The sequence below is a fragment of the Talpa occidentalis genome, unplaced genomic scaffold (genome assembly GCF_014898055.3).
Source record: "Talpa occidentalis isolate TD23 unplaced genomic scaffold, MPIMG_talOcc4v2.1 talOcc4.4, whole genome shotgun sequence".
In the NCBI taxonomy this organism is placed as follows: Eukaryota; Metazoa; Chordata; class Mammalia; order Eulipotyphla; family Talpidae; genus Talpa; species Talpa occidentalis.
The window spans coordinates 136530246-136550420 of NW_023604295.1; the positions used below are offsets into that span (position 1 = coordinate 136530246).

A 20175-nucleotide genomic window follows, 5' to 3' on the forward strand; every position below is an offset into this window, starting at 1 on the left:
TGCTGCGCCATGTGGGTCTCCTCCCTGTCCGGGGATGCAACTCATGTTGCAGCAGCTGGCAATAGCTTGACAGTGCTGAGATTTAACCCCTTGTGCCACCAGGGAGACCCATCAGGATTGTTTAAATACAAACTCTACAAATTCCAGATTCAGATCAAGCTATAACATTCAGTCAAAAGCTAAAGCAAGGACTTGGGTCCACTAGAAAACCCTCGAGTAAAGAGATTCAGTCATTCAGTCAATGGCCCGGCCTCCCCTTCATGGACCTGGACCCCAGCGTGGCGCATGTCCTCATCCCTTTACTCAAACAACCTGAGAGCCACTCGCCTAACCACCACCACAGCAGGAAATGAGCCCTCTGTTACCTGGCCAGCACATACATTTGTAGGAGAAATGACAAAATAATGCCACACTAGCATCCCCGAAGAAAGTGGATCATTCCCTGGGATCCTGTCCCAAGGGGGGTGGGGCCTTCTGTCCCACCCACCCCCCCTGCACCCGCACCCAACGCTTGCTAATTTCTATACTCTTGGGTCCCAAAACAAGCCTCTGGTACTCCAGAAAAAAACCCTGTAGTTTTAATTAATAAACATTGATCACTTTCTCCTTAGTCCTCTGAAAATACAAAAACCTCCTAGGGTGTTTAATTTATACTCCTAAAATAGTTGATTTGCCTCCCCAGAAGAGTACAACTCAATTTTATTTAGAAGGGTGCTCTTTCTCCCCTAAGCCATCTCCCTATAAACTATCATGATGATACTTTGTGCAAATGGTTTTGTTAGAAACAAATTCAGCCTTATAAAATGTGCTCATTAGAAATCCTGTACACGCCAAGGATGATTCCAAAATATTTTATCTACCTTTTCATTGCTTTTATGAGACAGCTATATTAAAGACCTCTCCATACATTGAGCCTGCAGAGTACCTCAAAGTGCCATTGCATTTTCTATCTAAAATATGACAGAAGTCTTTTTATGGCACATCATGTACCTTCAGAGACACAAGAAAGTATCTGGAGTTGCTCCTATGGGCTTTTTCCCCTACAGTATTTAGCGCAGGAGACATAAAAATAGTCACTTTAGTTCAACATGCCCAGAATTGATCTGCCAGAGAAAATATTAAAATGACTCTAAACTCATTGAGAAATTCACAGATAAACAGAAACAGCTGCTAAATGTCTCACACGCCAGTCTGAGACTCATTTCAATTAGCCAACAAAAGATACCTCAGGTGTAACAGTATTTTCAAGTTAAATGTTATGCCCATTAGATATAAGCCTAGCGGCAAGTCTGCATTCCTCCGGGCTGCTACTTTCTTTATGTCTGATAGCATTTCCTAATTCCCTCTTTAATTTTATTTTAGTTTTTATTGATAGTTGTAAAGTGAGCAAGATGTCACAATTTATACAGCATTCAGTACCTGTGTTAAGGTCAACTTGACTTCCTATTCAAGTCTTTCTACTATTGAGATTTAAAAACAAATTTTCTGGTTATCATTTTTCTCTAACACGAAAAACAAAATAGAATCTAACCACTGCAATGTAAATCTATATAAAGCAAGTCAGATGGTTGTCAAGCTCAGGAGGTATCTGCACAGAAAGTTAACACACACACACACACACACACACACACACACACCCCACACACCCCACACCCACCCACCATACAATTCTCAAGTCCTTTACCCAAATCTCAATGACAACACTGTAGAGAGCCTCAGCGTATATGTGCACATGAACTTTAGATGTATACAGATTTGATTTTTTTTAAGATTTATTTATTTATACACACAAAAGCTGGCATGTAAGCCAGAGGTGTGGAGAGATGGGGTGAGAGGAGTCACCAGAGACAGAGTGGGGAGCAGAACAGACGGATCTACTTAACTATACTGCTGAGGGGAGCAGCGGGCAAGACAGGAGAGGTCTGCTGAGCCATGTGGGTCACCATGTGGGTCACCATGTGGGTCCGGGCATCGAACTCGTGCTACAGTGGCTGCTGACAGCTTCAAAGTGCTGAGACTTAACCCCTTGCACCACCAGAGAGGCCTCAAAGGATTTGATTTTTACACTCTGCATCAAGGACAGCAACCTATAACACACAGGCTGATGGAAGTTGACCCCACATCTCCCTCCTCCTCTCTAAACTGTGAGAGTGACAGTGGAGAACACAAGCCACCATCCCAACACATGCAACTTCACAGGCCTGCGTGTAGTCCCAGGCCCTGACCCCTCTCAATAGAGACCAACATGTGGGCATATAACTTCCACCCCACATAGACCCCAACATACCAGAATAAAGGTGGGCCGCTAGGCAGACCATATCAATGGGTCACCATTCTTGAGCACGTACGATGTGCCACAGGAAGGCATTTCGTCCTCTAACCACCCTAGGAAGAACTTTACTCCACTTTATTCCATCTTCTTTACAGAAAATGAAAATCAGACTCAGATAAAGGCAGTGACCTGTCCAATTTGAACCCTAGTCCTAAGGCTTCTTTCCACTCTACCTTGTCATGGAAGTCTCTCCACTTCTTAAAATAAAAATAACCTGTAAATATCATGATGAACTTTGAAGAGACTTCACATTGTTCACTTTGATGAACTTTCTTCTTACTGAATGTTGCTTTTTAAAAGGTAATTGCTTATCGGAAGCTTAGAAAACCCTTCACTTCTCCAAAGTTTTGTAATGGATTCACCTAAGGAGCTTTTGAGGGGCAGGATTGTTTCCAAAGACATGCTCTCTGGATACTCCTGGACATCACACCCTCAGAGTTCAAAAGGAGGGACTTTTTATTTGGAATCTTTGATTTACTAAAAGATATAAACACAATTCAGGGCCTCCCCGGTGTTGCAGTGGTTGAGCGCTGGGTTGCAAAGCTGCCCACAGCCTCTGCAGCGCCGGTTCGATCCCCGGCTGCTCCCCTGCCATGGGAGGAGGGTCCCACATGGCACGCAGACCTCTCCTGCCGCCCGCTGCTCCCCTCAGCAGTGTACTTCGGTCCTTCTGCCTGCTCTGCTCCCCGCTCTGGCTCTGGTGAATTCTCTCACCCTCCCGCACCTCTGACTGTACCCAGTGCTTGCATAAATAAATAAATAAATAAACAAACAAATAAATAAATCTTTAAAAAAAAAAAAAGATATAAACACAATTCAGTTTAAGCTCAAAAGAAGGGAAAACCCCCATGGGGCCTCCGTGGTGGCCTAGGGGTTAAATCAGTGCTACCACAGTGAAGGCCCGCCATGATGGCCTGAGTTCAATCCCCAGCCAGGGAGCTACCCACACATGGTACAGCAGACCTCTCCTGTCTCTCCTGGTACTCCCTTCAGCAGGGTATTTCAGTAGATCTGCCTGTTCTGCTCCCCACTACATCTCTGGTAAATCCTCTCCCCCACACACACACCTCTGGCCTGCACCCCAGTTCTTCTATGCAAAAATAAATGTTGAAAAGAAAAAAGAAAGGAGACCTCCCCGGTGGTGCAGCAGGTAGAGCGGCATGCTGTGAAGCTGTCCGCAGCCTCATCAGTGAGGGTTCGATCCCGGCCAGCCAGGGAGAGTCCCACATGGCGCAGCAGACCTCTCCTGCCTCGTCCACTGCACCCCTCAGCAGTGTGTTTCATCAGTCTGCCTGTTCTTTTCCCTGCTCTGTCTCTGGTGAATCCTCTCACCCTCCCATCCCTCTGGCCTGTACCCCAGCTCTTGTATAAAAATAAATAAATCTTTTTAAAAAAATTTAAAAAAAAAAATAAAAAAGAAGGGGAAACTGGAAAAGATGCTTATGTAAACAGACTGAAAACCTCGAGGAAATGAGTGAGCTTCTGGGAGGCCTGAAAAAGGGCCCCCAACACTGCTAGAACCCTTTCTCTGAGTATCTCCTCTCTGCCTCTCTCTGTCAATTTCAACCCCTCCAACAGATTCTCCTGTCAGCCCTTAGATAATGGCCCCAAAAATCCACCCATGCTCTCGTTTTCTGTTTCAGAACCAGGGGTAGTTCCAATTTGATGAAACCTCAAGAAAGGACTTCAATATAGTCTGGCTTCAGTTGGGTGTTTCCACCTCACCCCCGCCCCTTTAGGGAGGTCGTCTGATTTACAGCCTACTGGAGGGGCAAAAGGCCAAATGCACAAGTTTGGCTATTTTCCTTAAAAAGAGAAGTCATTGTTCTAATACAGTATTTTTTAATCTTTTCAAAGAATTTTATTTTTAGCAGATGATAAATCCAGAAAATTAAAGCAATAGGCTCAAAATGTGGAGACATGGCAATAATGGTAAAAAAAAAAAAAAAAAATGCACCTTCTAAAATATAGAATAATGAACTAAGGGAAATAAGGGATTATGTCCTTAATCACAATGTTGTACTTAAAGAAGCACTCTTAAGATGTTTTAAGATGTTGAGATCCATTCTTTCCTCCCTAAAAGTTAATGTTTTCAATAAACCAATAGGTGATGTATCTGTCTCCACCCAAATCACTGGTGTCATTGCAAATATGAACACCGAATCTTCAAAGTGTCACCTTCTGAACAAGGCACCTTTCACGTCCCTCCTACCCCGACCCACAGCTCTTGGAGTTCAGTAAATGCAAACTATCTTGGGTATGATTCTTTTAATACTGACAGAACATTCCTACTTTGAAAACTTCCTAAGCAGATGGCTCAAGAACCTAGAGCTTTCCCCCTAAAACCACCTGATCCTCATTAAAGACTGAAACTATATTTTCCAATTTCTACTTTTATTATATTTCATTCAACAAATAGAAAGTGGAGTCAGAGAAGGTTAAAATGAGCGGTTCTTTCTTTTTTCTTGATCTCAAAGAATAACCTCAAAACCCAGGTTTCTAACAATAAACCAAAGAAATGTTGTGTGGGGGTGTGCTGTCCCATTTTTACCCATTTTTAGATCAAATCATACCAAGAAGGTGTAGCTTGTAGTACATCTAGTTCAGAAAAGTATTTTAATGACAGACATGGCCCTTTTCAAAGTCTACATGCCAAAGCTTTTAGGTATACAATTAATGCTTTAATTTCTAGGTAGGTGGAAAAGTGGTTAATTATCTAGTGTTCAGAAGATTTTCAAAGTTAACCTATTCAGGTTACACCATACAGTGAAAAGATTTTCTATAGTCCCAGAAATTTCATTACTTACGTACAAATAATGTACTACATTTTAACATAAATCACTTCCTTATTTTATAATAAACCAGTTACAAATGAAAATAAGCTTCAGATAGCTTATTACCCTGAAATTTGTATTTGAATCTTCTAGAAGACCCAGCTCTTGCTTTTAATGGCAGCAAAATGGTGGGTTATCATTATTAAATAATTCAATTGTCTGGGATTAACCTCACTTTATATTAACAAAACAGTAATCCATTCCTTCATTCACAAGTACTTAGAATGCACCAACAAAATGCCAGGCATAGCCCTAAATGTTAGGATACATCACTTAATCAAAGATACAAAAACCCTTGTCTTTGTGGAGGACAGAGGCAGACAAATAACAAACACTATCAGATGCCTGGATGAAGAGGCTGTGAAATTTATTCTCAGTGGAATGCTACTCAGCTATTCAAACAAGGTGAAATAGCACCTTTTGACATAATACAGAGGGATATCAAGTGAGGGTGTTCAGTGAGATAAGTCAGAAAGGAAAAAGCAACGACTGTGCAGTTTCCCTCATTTGTGGAATACAAACAACTAAAGAAAACAAACTAGAAAAACACAACAAAAATAATTCTTAGATTCTGTGAAACTATGGTGATTACCACGGGGTGTGGAGTGGGGAGCAGAAGGGGAGAGGGATGAGGGTAGAGAGGGGTAGGTGATGGGGTACAGGCAATGCAGCCTTGGTGAGGGGCCAGTGAAGCATGTGACATGTCAGAGGTGAAGCTGTCCTCCCATGCTTACATATCTTTGCAAACAAATGGCAAACCAATAAAATATTTGAAGACAAAAACACCAAAAAAAAAACCCCTTAAAATAAAATGAAGCATCTACTGAGTTCAAAGGTGAAAGTGCTGTGAAGATAGAGACAGAGTAGGGCTTTGAGGGCTGATGTGCAGGATAACAGAGGGGTTGGGACATGAGGATTTGGGGCTAAGACTTGAAGTTGATGAGGGAGTTAGCCATGGGGATTTCTGGAAGAAATTCAGACTGAGGGAACAGCCAGGACAAATACCCAAATATGGGACATTATCTGGTGTGCTGGAGGAAAGGAAAAAAGCCAAAATGGACTGAGCAGAGGAGGGAGGGTGGATGAACAGCGATGAGATAGCAGATGGGGTGGTTTGGAACTGAATGCATTAATAAAATTTTTTGAGAATTTGATCACCAGTTCCCTATAGGACATTGTGTATCATATTATACTTGATACTAATGTTCCCTTAATATCCTCCTGGCAATCAGTTTCTTACTGAAACTAATTTTGTATTCTGTGTGACCAATATAATTGCATGATTCCATTCAATTTAACATTTTCTAAGTCTAAATTCTAGTTTGCGGCTGATATTGAAAAGTGATTAAAAAAATAAGGCAAGCATTCAATTATTCAGTCAATTTGAACTACATTATGAGAAAAAATGCTCTGTGCTCATTCATGGGTAAAATAACATTGCTTTAAAATATTTATGTTGTCAAAAGAAGACACATTGTTTGTAAATCCAAAACATTTCACCGAGAATTAGATACTTAAGTACAATAATGCCTCAGATTTTTTTTTTAGAGTAGTATCACATCGTCCTACCAGGAAATGTCTTTTAAAAATACAAACTATACCTTTCAGATCAAATATAGGATTTAGAAATGCCACAACAAATGTGCTTCCCTAAAGAACCATCTCCCCACACTGTTACCTAAACATCTTTCTCTCTAATGGCAGGATGTGAGCAGTTCTACTCAAATAGGCATTGTTGTTGGAAGACTGAAAAAAAATAAAGAAGTGTGCAGTGATCTCCAGGGTATAGAAATAAAAACATGGTGATTAGGGACAATTGCCCTGGCATGTTAAGGGTGAAAAGCAGGTAGGCCCTGAAGTTGTAAGAAGCAACACTACACTGGAAAGGCCTAAGGTCCCCTATGTAAGTACGTACATAAGTACCATTCAAACAAGAGCTGATGATGCTCAACTTTCAACTAATATTCACTGAGCATCTGTAATGTGTTAAACCCTTCATTAGTAGAAGGAAACACGTAATGACTAAAATTGTCATCGAACTTTTAAGCTAGTGAGCAGAGATAAATACTAAGCAAGTCATTCCACAAACACGAATAAATCACTTAATTATGCCCATCGCATGTTCCGTCTCCACATGAAAGGAATCTCCACATGTTCACACGCTGTGGCTCGGGAATATCGGATGATGCCTGGCGTAGAGCAAGCACTCGCCATGCCTTCGCTGACCCCACTAACGTGGGAAGTGACAGAGAAGCATTGGGTGGAACGGGAATGTCAAACACAAGCCTAACCCCATCCAGGGCCTCAGTTGTGACAGTGGAGCTGAGATATGAAAAATAAATAGGAAAGAGGGGAAGGAATTTAGAGGGGGGGATTTCCCTTTGGACATAACAATTTCTAGCAGCAAGTCCTGAAGAAAGGAATTTGCTGCTTTCTAAGGAATTTTTTAAAATAGCCTAGAAAGCGTGGATGGTATAGGGGTAAGGGACACATAAGCAGAGGCCAGAACATGCAAGGTCTTGAATTTACTTCTCCCTAACAACAGTAGGAAACTACTGACGGACCTAAAGTGGAGGTGTAATACACTCACATTTACGTTGTCATATAGCACCTCAGCAATGTGGAGAAACAGATGCTAGGATCCTGTGGTTCTTCTGCTTTGTTTTAACACTAAAGTTAGCATTAAAAAAGACTTCCAGAAGTTTCCTGAGTTTGACTTAGCTATCGAGAGAAATTTTTGATGAGAAGATTAAGAATTAGGAGGAGGTTACTGAGAGAAAATAATACATTTTAAAAAATGTGACTGTGAAAAATAGAATTCTAAGAGGACCCCCTTGTTTGGTTTATTCCTATGATTATGTTACATGACACGGAAAAAGAGATTCGGCAAATGTGATTATGGTTAGTAGTCAGTTCACTTTAAGATAGGATGATGAGGGCCTCCCCTGGTGGTGCAGGAGTTGAACACAGTGCTGTGAAGCTGTCCGCTGCCTCTACAGGGCGGGTTCAATCCAGCCGGAGAGAATCCCACATGGTGCAGCAGACCTCTCCTGTCTCGCCCGCTGCTTCCATCAGCAGTGTATTTTGTCAGTCTGCCTGTTCTGCTCCCTGGCTCTGTCTCTGGTGAATTCTCTCACCCTCCCACGCATCTGGCCTATACCCAGCATAAATAAATAAATCTTTAAAAATAAATAATAAAAATAAATTTTAAAAAGATAGGATGATGAGGGCTCACAGGAGCGCTCTGTGTCAGAGAGTTTTCTCCATCAGCAGCCATAAGCCATGAAACACAAGAAGCCATAGAGATGTGAAACATCAAAAGGATTCTGTCAGGGAGGTTAACAATTGTGTGGTGAGAGGGACCCCTCAGCCACTGGCTAAGCAAGAAATTGGGAATCCCAGCCCTACAACTTCCAGGAACCGAATTCTGCCAACAATCTATATGTGCCTGGATGTAGATCCTTCCCCAAAGACTCCAGAGAAAAGTCCAGCCCGCAGTCACGTAAACATCACCTTATGAGATTCTAGTTAGAGGAACCAGACTTCTAACCCACAGAATTATCAGACAAGTGCATGTTGTTTAAAGCCATAAAGTTTATGGTAATTCATTATATCCTATAAGAAACTGATCCAGAGATCGTTAAAAACTGCATTTGCCCTAGAGTGAGTCTCTGAAGATTAGCTAGAACTTCATTTCTGTGAGCCTATTAGACTGTTTTGCTATGTCATAGAAAAGAAGGCAATGATGATTTATTTAACTCTCCACTGTGGCAGTTCTCCCCGTGCCAAACTCTCTGAAAAGTGCTTAGTGACTCAACTTCTGCCTATTTTCTAAGTATTCCACAAGCTGATGTGAATCAAAAAAAAAATAGATTAAGATCAAAGAACGTAAGGCATTGTCCCAGACTTTGGTCTCACGTCTTAGCCTCATTTGTCACCATCCCCTGTTCTGCAAGAGACTGGCCACTTCCACCAACAGAGCTGTATGGCCACCTTCTTCATGCCCACGCCAACAATTTACCCTCTCCTGGACACTTGCTTATCTTCAACCAACAGAAATTCACCTTCAGTTATGCACAGGAAAAGCCTAGCATTCCCTGGCCTCTCATTTCCAACTTCTTCACCTGTTGTCAACGACTTTACCTTTTTAAAATGCAGAAATAATAAAAGGAAATAGTCTTTCAAACAACTACATTCCCTAGATTTGATATATCAAAAGAGACTAATCCTGGCAACTTCACATCATAATTTCTCTATTGCTCCCATCACAGTTGGGCCCAGGTTTACTCATCCAAACACGTTTTCAGGGACCCAAGACCCATCCGTTTAGGGGTGGGTCATCTTCTAGGGTCTCAAAGACCTCCTCTGGATTTTATGCAATTAGTCAGGCTCTGAGGGCGAAAAAAACCATGAAGAAGGTAGAAAAGGAAGCCCACTCTTAATTATTTTGGCACAGAGTTAATGCACATCACTTCCTTTTGCATTCCACTGCAAGAACTAGTCACAGAGCCCCATTTATTAGTCATACAGGGCCTGAGGATATTTGAGTCAACGACAGACCACATATACCATGTGTGGGCCCGATAGGCTATACACAGAGCCTCGGTGTGGAGTGGTCATGCCACCGAGGGAAGAATAATTACACTCTGAGACATTCGCACAATAATGAAATTGCCTAATGATGCATTTCTCAGAATATATCTCCATCGTTAAGCAATGCATGACTGTACAAAAGAGCTGGAAATTATAGCTTGGCTGTATGCCCAGGAAGAAGTGAGCATGGAAATTGGTGAGTTCTAGCACTCTCTCTCCCAACATAGAATAAGATGGAATCTGGGGGTGAGCAACAGATTTTGGTTCTCTGTGCTAGCAGTTCGCCTTTATCATGCATTTGCAGATGTGTAGCTCTAGTTACTATTGCTGCATAACAAAGCACCCCAAAAACTAGCAGCATAAAAAAACAATTAATCTCACAGACTCCATAGGTTCCAAATCCAGGAAACTATGAAGGGATAGCTCATTTCTGCTTCATGATACATGGGGCCTTAACTGGGGGTGACTCAACAGCTAGAACCTAGACTCCTTTACAGGAATTTTCCCTTATATGTCTAATAGTTGAAGCTGGCTGTCAGTTAAAACAACCGAGGCTGTTGACCCAAGCAACACATGTGGCTTCTCATGTGACCTATACAATGGCACCAACGACAAGATGGCAGCTCAGTGTTACAAAATTCACTGCCCCATGGACAGTCAGAAGCTACATTGCCTTTGAAACCTAAGCTCCATCACGTCCTCTGTACTCTGTTGATCTAAGCATTCATCAGCACACCCACATTCAAGGAGAGAGGACGTAGGCTACTTTTTAAAGGGAAGGTACCAGGCCTCCCTGGTGGCGCAAGGGGTTAAGATGCAATCTACAAAGCTGTCCACAGCCACTGCAGCACGAGTTCAATCCCCAGCCAGGGAGCTACCCACATGGCGCATCAGACCTCTCCAGACTCATGCGCTGCTCCCCTCAGCAGTGTATTTCAGTCATTCTGCCTATTCTGTTCCCCACTTTGTCTCTGATGAATCCCCTAACCATCCCCATACACACACCTCTGGACTGTATCCCAGTTCTTGTATACATAAATAAATAAAAAAATAAAATAAAGGGAAGGTACCAAGGCCACACTGTAAGGGAGTATGTGCAATGGGCAATACTCTGGTGTCCGGTTTTGGAAAATACAACCTCCCATCTCTATTATCTTTGATTCACTAAATACCAGTGTTTTTAAAGACTACGTACTTTACAGAAGAGTGGTCATGACTGGCGCCTCCTGCCTGTTTATTTGCAAAATGTTATAGAAATACACCCATGTCTTTTCCTTAGCAGAGGTGCCTGGTTGCAAGAGAGGTCATAGAAACTACAGAGCTTAAAGTATTTACAGACAAGGCTTGCTGACTGTAGACAGATTATTAACTAAGCATGGGCACTGGAGACCGCATCTCTGTTCTGGAGGTGGCCAGTAGTATAGTTTGTGCAAATTATTCAGTCTCTGTAGGTCACCTTTCCCCCACCTTTATAATGGGAGAAATGGTAGAGCCTGACATTGAATGTTATTAGAATCACCTTAAAACAGCAGCTAGATCAACTGTCCATCCAACATTATCCACTTATGTTTAAAGTGTCATCAACTACCAATTTCAACACATCTAATGATTCAGGGAGCCCATTTTGACTTCAATCATTCTGTCTATTAGAAGAAAGTTCTTCCTTCCACTGAGTTGAAATCTTTATAGCTCTGTTCTATTAATCCTAGTTCTATCTCCTTGAGGCACTATAGAAAATCTCCACTAAATATTAGGTTGTTCAATAATGGAAAAGGATTTCTCTGAATTTTACCTTATCAAGACTACACATCTCGGGCCTCCCCTGGTGGCACCGGTGGTTAAGTGCAGCAGTGCTGTGAAGCTGTCCACAGCCTCTGCAGTGCCAGTTTGATCCCAGCCGGCAGGCGAGGGTCCACATGGAGCGGCAGACCTCTAGTGCCTCACCCGCTGCTCCCCTCAGCAGTGTATTTTGTCAGTCTGCCTGTTCTGTTCCCTGCTCTGTCTGTGGTGAATTCTCTCACCCTCCCACGCATCTGGCCTTTACCCTGGTTCTTGTATAAATAAATAAATAAATCTTTAAAAAAAAAGTTTTTTTAAAGACTACACATCTCCAGTTCTTTCCACTGTTTCTCCTAAAACACAGTCTGTATCCCTTTTCCACATTAGTAACCCTCTTTAGAAGAGAATATAAAGCATGTATACTCAGAAATTAGCATAAGAATTCAGGCAGATAGATCAGGACCCTTACTAAACTCTCCATATCATGCTAATGATGTGTTTTATGCTACTCCTAATCCTGATCTGGGGCAGTTGATTTTTATATGACCTGGGGTAAGTCTTTATATCTACTCATGTCATTTGTAATCTCATATAACTCGAGCCTCTCAAGATCTTTCCCAGCGCACTTACTGTGATGTGGAATGCTCACCATCCCTACCAGACAGCTCACCCAGGGAGACTTCTGACATCCTGATCCAAGCATGAATAAGTAGTTCAAGTTGAAATTGATGCCATGAACAGTTCTGAACTTCAGAGCAATTGAGTATTATTTTTAATTATTGAATTTCCTTCCTCATGGGCTTCCATTCACCCCAATCACTACTTGTTCACCGGTCTCACGTAGGGTGTCATGTATCTTAATGAAAGAAGATGGAAGCAAAAACATTTCTTTCTCTCCTTCAATATTACACTTTTTTTTTAAAGAAATCTAAAAGATTTATTTGTTATTCAAGAACTGGGAGGGTGAGAGAATTCACCAGGGACAGAGTGGGGAGCAGAACAGGCAGACTGACTGAAATATACTTCTGGGGGTAGCAGCAGGTGAGGCAGGAGAGGTCTGCTCCCATGTGGGTTTCTTCCTGGCCAGTTGGGAATTGAACACACGCTGCAGAGGCTGTAGGTAGCTTCACAGCACAGCGCTCAACTGGCTGCGCCACCAGGGAGACCCCAATATTACACTTTAAACAAGCTGTATGTCTGTGTTAGTCAGGGCTCTGCAGAGAGGGAGGGAAAGAGAAATTTCAAGGAATTGGCTCATATGATTGTCAAGGATTAGTAAATCCAAAATCTGTGAGGAAGACCAGCAGGCTGAAGACCAATGTCAAGAGCTGCAGTTCAAGTGCAAAGGCAGTTCACTGGCAGAATTCCTTAATTCTATTCAGGTCTTCAACTGGTTGGTTGAGGTCTAACCACACTATGGAGGGTAATCTTCCTTACTGAAAGTCCACCAATTGAAAAGTCAAAAAGTAAGTCTCATGCAAAAAAAAAAAAAAAAAAAACACCCTTATAGAAACATCAGAATAGGGCTTCCTTGGTGGTGCAAGCGGTTGAGCAACACCCTGTGAAGCTGTCCACAGCCTCTGCAGAGCGGGTTCAATTCCCGGCTGGCCAGGGAGAAACCTACATGGTGCAGCAGATCTCTCCTGTCTTGCCTGCTGCTCTCCTCAGTAATGCTTTCAGTCTGTCTGCCTGTTCTGCTCCCCACTCTGTCTCTGGTGAATCCTCTCACCCTCCCCTGCATCTGGCCTGTATCCTGGTTCTTGTATAAATAAATAAATCTTAAAAAAAATTCTAAAAAAAAGAAACATCAGAATAATGTTTGACATAATACCTGAGCGCTGTGGTACCGCCACATAAAACCAACCACTATGGTATCTCTTTTCCTTTTTTTTTTTTTTTTGACAAATAAAATAACTAAAAATCTATTATATATGTAGCCTGAATTTATGTTTTGATAAGTAATCCTTTTATAGGAAATAGTCTGTTTTATATAAAAGTATGATTAAGTATGTTTCTGTCTGAGTAGGGCATTCTGCCAAAATGGTACTATTTCTGTTACTAAACATAAGCATAGAATCTCAACATGTACCTTGAGTTTAATATTCCCTGAGCTGATATCATTAATCAATTATTTTCCATATTGGAGAAAAGATCAAGGTTGGAGAGAAATTAGAATGCAACTATAATTTTTAATTTTCAGAATCTAGATGTAACTTAAAATATGCATATATCTAGGCTCATTTGCCCTTTCTAGAAATTTCTAAAATTTCAATGTTATTTCTTTAAATGATTTCACAAGGTTGTCAAAACAAATAAAAACAGTAGTTCAATGCAATACCTGTGAAAAATTCTTACTAGAATTTTTTTAAACTGCCAATATGTTGTCCATGGAAAATAGATTTTACTGAGCTAGTATTTTGGTTCTATACTTTTATGAATCTAGAATGTTTGAAAATATGGTCTTCTTTTTTGGTTAGGCACTTATAAATAAATACAAGCTGTTATATTTAGTTTGACTCACAGACTATGAGAAATTCGGAGAATTTTTTATGACATTGACAATAAATTCTTTGTTGTGGGAGATTTACTGTTCTCTTTTGTTATACTTTTAAATTTCCCTTCTTTAGGTATGGATGTGTGGAGGAGAGATGTTTGACGTTCCATGTTCTAGAGTTGGTCATATCTACAGAAAGTACGTCCCTTATAAAGTTCCATCTGGGACCAGCCTGGCAAGAGTGAGTAACTGGGGATCAGAATAAATTGGACTTGATAATGACTTTCTCAAGACAAAGTAAGCAGCCTCACACAGGGTATAATTTAAGGCAGTCTGACAGAAACACCGGAATAAAATCAAAATGCCATCACTTGCCATTGCATTTAGCAGGTTTTAGTATTTAGAGAGTTTTATGCCCATTCCTTATTATTCATTTTTATTCATTTTTTCAAAGTACTTTCACACGCATCATATTTATTCTTCACCAACCTAAGGCTAGTATTCTGACTTTTATTTTGTAGTTGACAAAGCTGAGGATCAGCAAGATGGCTTGATCATGCTCACATAAAAGATAAATAGCAGAGTAGGAGTATAAGACCCAGTAGGCACTCAACCAACATTTACTGAATGACTAATTACTCAGCAAAAACTGAGACAAGAAAGTGCTACAGGTGTAAACTCTTCCTAAAATTTGAACAGTTTCATGAAGTGTAAGATTTTCACTTATAGTGACTGTTTGGGGGAAAGAGGAGCCTTCCTTAATCCCTTTCTGAAATTATTTTCCAACAGTCCATTTCTCCATAGGCACAGTCATAAATTCCTTTATAGCAGTTACAGTAAACAGTAGTGAAGTACATTGCACCTCCATGAAGGAATGTAGTCATATTTTCTACCTTCCTCAAAAATGTAGCCTGATATTAATGACATACTGCACTAAGTAGCCAAAGAAATAAGCTATCTGAAGCAAGGTCATGGAGCATCACAAGGTCATGGAGTGATTAAAGAGCTGCATCTTGGATTAGGACATAGGATTTAATTTTGTGCTAATACCTAATACATTGGGATCTGAAAACTCATTCAGAAAAACAAGAATCTACCAAAAAGGTCAATGAACAATTTTGACCATATATCACAAATCAGGAGTTTAAGATATCCCAAAGTAAAAAAATAAAATGGGGCCTTCCCTAGTGGTGCAGGCAGTTGAGCGCAGCACTGTGAAGCTGTCCACAGCCTCTGCAGCGCCAGTTCCATCGCGGTGGCGAGGGTCCCACATGGTGCGGCAGACCTCTGCTGTTTCACACGCTGCTCCCCTCAGCAGTGTGTTTCGTCAGTCTGCCTGTTCTGCTCCCCACTCTGTCTCTGGTGAATCCTCTCACCCTCCCGCGCATCTGGCCTGTACCCTGGTTCTTGTATAAATAAATAAATAAATCTTTTTAAAAATATATTAAAAAAATAAAATAAAATGTCCCAAAGTTAATGATGACCCTCCTTTTGTCCTCACTCACTCATAAGGTCTCCAACTAGTGTCTCAAACTGAACCATTCATTTGCAGGATGGTCAGTGTGTGTCTTGGTTTATAATCAAAGTTGAGTGGAACAGCTGGGGGAACATTTTAACGACCTGAAAAGGTTTACTTTCAAAAAATAAATCTGTTCACCTATTTTTGAGTAAGAAATAAAGTGTTTTTTCAAGAACTGTCAAATATAGGGAAACTAGGACTAGCCTATAAAATATCCAGCAAAAAGTATTTATTCAAATGCAAAAAGTCCATGATTCTGATTTTTAATCTTTTCCACTTAAATTTTATTTGAGGGCTCATCATTATTTTTTTCTGAACTGCTAGAGCAATCAGAAAGTCATATATATTGAAGTTCAACTGTCACTATGAGGAACATGTTATGATTTTCTAAATAGAAAATACTAAAATGAAAAATAATTCTGATGTTCTATGAGAGAACCTCAAAAACAGCTACATCCCACATTATTACTACACCCTACATTCTTACTAAATCATCACAAGTGATGACTTTGAAGCTGCTTCCTATGCAGGATCCCCTCTACTTAACAGGCAGAATCATCTCTGCAGCCTCATTAGGAAATGGAGGGAAGTCAAACTCCAAAAGCTTGTGTTCTCATTTTACAAAGTTCTTTTCTTTTTTTTTTTTTTTTTTGTGGGACCCTCGCCAGTGGCCGGCAGCCTCGCAGCCCAGCACTCAAGTGCTGGGCCACCAGGGGAGGCCCTCTTTTAATTCTTTAAAAACACATCTTTCATTTACGAACCTATGTAAATTGAGGATTCCAGCAGACTTCAAAAACATATACACATGGGCATCCCTGGTGGCGCAAGAGGTTAAGCACAGCACTGTGAAGCGATCCACAGCCTCTGCAGAACGAGTTTGATCCCCAGCCGGCCAGGGAGCTACACACATGGCGCAGCAGACCTCTCCTAACTCGCCCACTGCTCCCCTCAGCAGTGTATTTAAGTAGATCTGCCTGTTCTGCTCCCCACTCTGTCTCTGGTGAATCCTCTCACCACCCCCACCCCCTACACCTCTGGCCTGTACCCCAGTTCTTGTAGGCATAAAATAAATCTTTAAAAAAAAAAAACTACACACACATACAAGTGTGTGAGCGCCAGTGTATGTGTATGAACAGCCCACAGTCCTCTAAACAGCATACAGGTGTATATTATAGAAGTAAGTTCAAATATTTATTCAATTCCTTCTGTTTATAATCTACATATTCATATATGAAACCAACAGACAACAAATAATTTTCAAATTCATTGTAAATGTAGAGGAGAGGGCCTGGGTTCCACAGCTTTTGATTGAATGAGGACTCCAGGATACCTTGATTAAATGAACAAGGTTCATAGAATAGTGGTTCACAAACTCAGGACCAGTTTCTGGCCAAGTCTTCAGCCAATTCCAGTGAACTGGGGAATATATAAATCACAAAGCTAAGCCTACTCAATTCAGTGACACCTTTTCAACACAGTAACTCAGTCTTTTTCTCTTTTTATGGCAGGATGTGTGATAGTAGATCTTTACTAATGGACTTATTTGGCAAAGATAAAAATTAGCATTCCTGTGTCAGTTCCCCCCAAGTGCACAACTCCTGGAAGCAGGGGCTGAGCTTCACCTGGGAACCGGGAGCACTCACTTGCCATGCATAAAGCTAGATTATTTTGCCAAGAGGCCTCAGAGTTCAGTACCAGTCAACCAGTGTCTTTTTGCCGTGATCTAACAACAGCCCTGAGGGAAGGGGAGGCCCTCCCTAGAGCTGTATGGGGACTAGGGAGGCCCCAGGGCTATTGACAGAGTCCCTTCTTTGGGATGGCACTGAGCCTGCATCACAGAAGAGGAAGGAGCAGCTCCTCGGGGAAGGCCCTGGGCCATTTGCTGCAATGCTTTGCATAGACGCTGACCAGGAAAGATTTCTCTAAGAAACCTTCCACCGGGCTGGCTGGGAGGTGAGCCCAGCGCTGTGCTGAGGAGCAGCAATCACTGACACCTCAGACTCCCCAGTGTTGCCTGTGTGTTCCGGGACAATCAAAGTTACTGGGCCTGAGCCAGGTGGCTCTAGCAGCAGGGACAGGACAGAGCTAATTGCAGCCAACAGTAGAACACAGAGGAGACACTGGACCCAGGACTGTTTCCCAAAAGGGTCCCATGGGGCATGGAGGGGTAGCCCCAGAGCTCACATGGCTGCCTCCCTAGCTCCACCGGCAGGCTTTCACAGGAGACCCCACCCTCACCCTACATCTGCCAGGGACAACAGAATGCAAATGGAGGGACCATATCCTATGATTTGTAACTGACATAGTGTCAATAACACCTTCTTTTCTAGAACTGCATTTGCATTTTATGGCCATCATTATCTATGTTTTAGGATAAGAGCTATAAAGCCCAGGAAGTCAAGTCCCCATAAAAGTCTGAAAGCTCAAGATTAGCCTATAGCTCTTGAAAGTGTAAATCACTTTAAAAGGTTAGAGGTCAAAGGTCAAGTAAGCCAACCTGAGATGGTGGACCCAGGCCTGAGTCCAAAGATGACCTCAGTCATAGAAGGCGTGGAGTAAATAGGATCAGCAGGAGGACAGTTAGGGCAGGGGTGCCAGCACCCCCAAAGTCCCAGGAGGAGGGAGTGGGCACGGAGGGACAAAGGATTGTGTTGGGGATCTCTGGAGTTGAACCAGGAATGAGCATTGCAGGCAGACCCAGAAGACCCTGGGGAGCTGGAATGCAGCCCCAGGTGTCCACCTGCTTTCTATAGACAGCAGGGAGGCGCCTGTGCATTTTAATTATTTTTTTTATATTTATTTTCTTACAAGGTTGTTCATTTTTGAACAGCATTTGACTTCTCCCCTCCAGTGTAGCCCCTGCAGTTCTCCCACTATCACAGCACCCGTGACCCATCACCACAGTCTGGTTGGCTATTCCGACCCAGGCTTTGATCCCCTCCCGCCCCTCCCCTGCCGTGTGCCTCAGATCTACCCAAAGGACACAAGAACACTGATCTGGAGTTTTAAAAAGGAAGTGCAGGCATAAAAATAGCAGGGGTATGTTGGAAAGATCAACCAGCAAGTAAATATTTAAGGGGAGAAAGTAGCACTTGCAATGCAAGCAGCATTTGTAAAGAAATCTTGCTCAGTCATTTGTATTGATTGTCCACAGTGTACAGGGAGAGAGGACCAGGTGTGGCTGTGAGGTTTGCATCGCGGCAGCATGGGAGAGAAAATACTAGCAGGACAAAGAGGGAGTCAGATGAGATTACGCTGACAGGGGTTTGAGACTAGGGGGGTTGGAAGTGACGGCTTTATGTGGGCTCAGGGAGACACACACACCCTTCTCGTCCAGAAGTCTAACAACCCACAAAATCTTGGGCCAGATTTTCTTTACGAATAGATTTTTCTCTTCTGGGAAAAGAAATATCGTGCCAGCTACTGTGCTAGGTCGCAGAGATATAAATGATGACCAAGATAAACAGAAGCCTTGAATTCTCATAATAAATGACCCCAACGGTGATGGTAAAATAGAATCCACACACCCAGCAAGATGTATAAAATAGTGAGGACAAGAGAAGGTTAGACACAATTAATCAAGTTCTGTGTGGAATGAGACCCATCTCTCATATACTTTACCTATTGAAAAACTATTTTGTATAGATTATAATAATTGCAATTATGATTTATAAGAAGTATATATCACAGATAACGTAGTAAGATTATATAACATATATAGTGACATATGTTCTATTTTTTTATAGATTATATTTAATGATCCTGTTACAGGGCTGGGAGAGGGGCACCCCAAAACCCCCAAACCTGTCTGTTTTAAATAGGTTCTGCCATCAGCCACATCAAGACAAAACATAATCTAGTGTGTAAGACCCTCAAGGGAAGGGAACTTTAATACCATTAGTGTGTAACACAGTGAAGAAGAATGGAGAAGAATAAAGTTTTCAAGCACCCAAAGTTACCCGTCCCCCTCGTGGGTAAATGTGCAGCCAACCAGGGTTGGCCCAAAGCAAGGCCTGAAAGCCTGCCAAAGGTCTAAAGCACCTTTTGGTGGGGACCCAAAAGAAAGGGGAAGGAGGAGCCAGACTAACCTGGAAGGAAAAAAGCAAAATCAAAATCAAGATAAACGCTGCCATTGTCACCTCCCCACAGGTCTCTCACCCACATCTGTGTCACCCAGTCCGGGACCAAGAAGCAAGTGCAGCTTCCTCACATGTCTCTCTGCTCCATGTGCCTCCTCCAGGTCTCCTTCTTGCTCTCCATCCTGCTTCTTCCCTCCTTCCCCAGTCTCCTCTGCAGCTTCTTCTCCTCCCTGCTCAGCTCCACCCTCCCTTGGGTGGGGCAGGGAACCTAGAACCTCCCCTTTCCTGGGGACCACCCTGTTACAATCCCATAGGCAACTGTGAGCTAAATATAAGCAACAAATATACTTGACTTTATATATTCACTTTATATGTCCACTTAGGGTTTCTTAGTAGAATGTAGTGACTTTTGAACCTTCCTATGTTTATTATATTTTGTAAGCATGAAGGTTAAATCCAATGTCTGAGGAAGAAGAAAATAAATTTTTTTTAAGGATTTATTTTATTTATGTATGTATACAAGAACTGGGGTCTAGGCCAGAAGT

General features: G+C 41.9%; 1 protein-coding gene across 1 annotated transcript in view; it reads left to right on the top strand.

Moving 5' to 3' along the window:
- The window catches only part of GALNTL6 (polypeptide N-acetylgalactosaminyltransferase like 6), an 884110-nt gene that overhangs the window by 795512 nt on the left and 68423 nt on the right, over positions 1-20175 (top strand). Inside the window, exon 8 of the mRNA XM_037526440.1 lies at positions 14166-14273. Within this exon, the coding sequence (XP_037382337.1) occupies positions 14166-14273 (108 nt within the window). The remainder of the gene's footprint in view (positions 1-14165; positions 14274-20175) is intronic.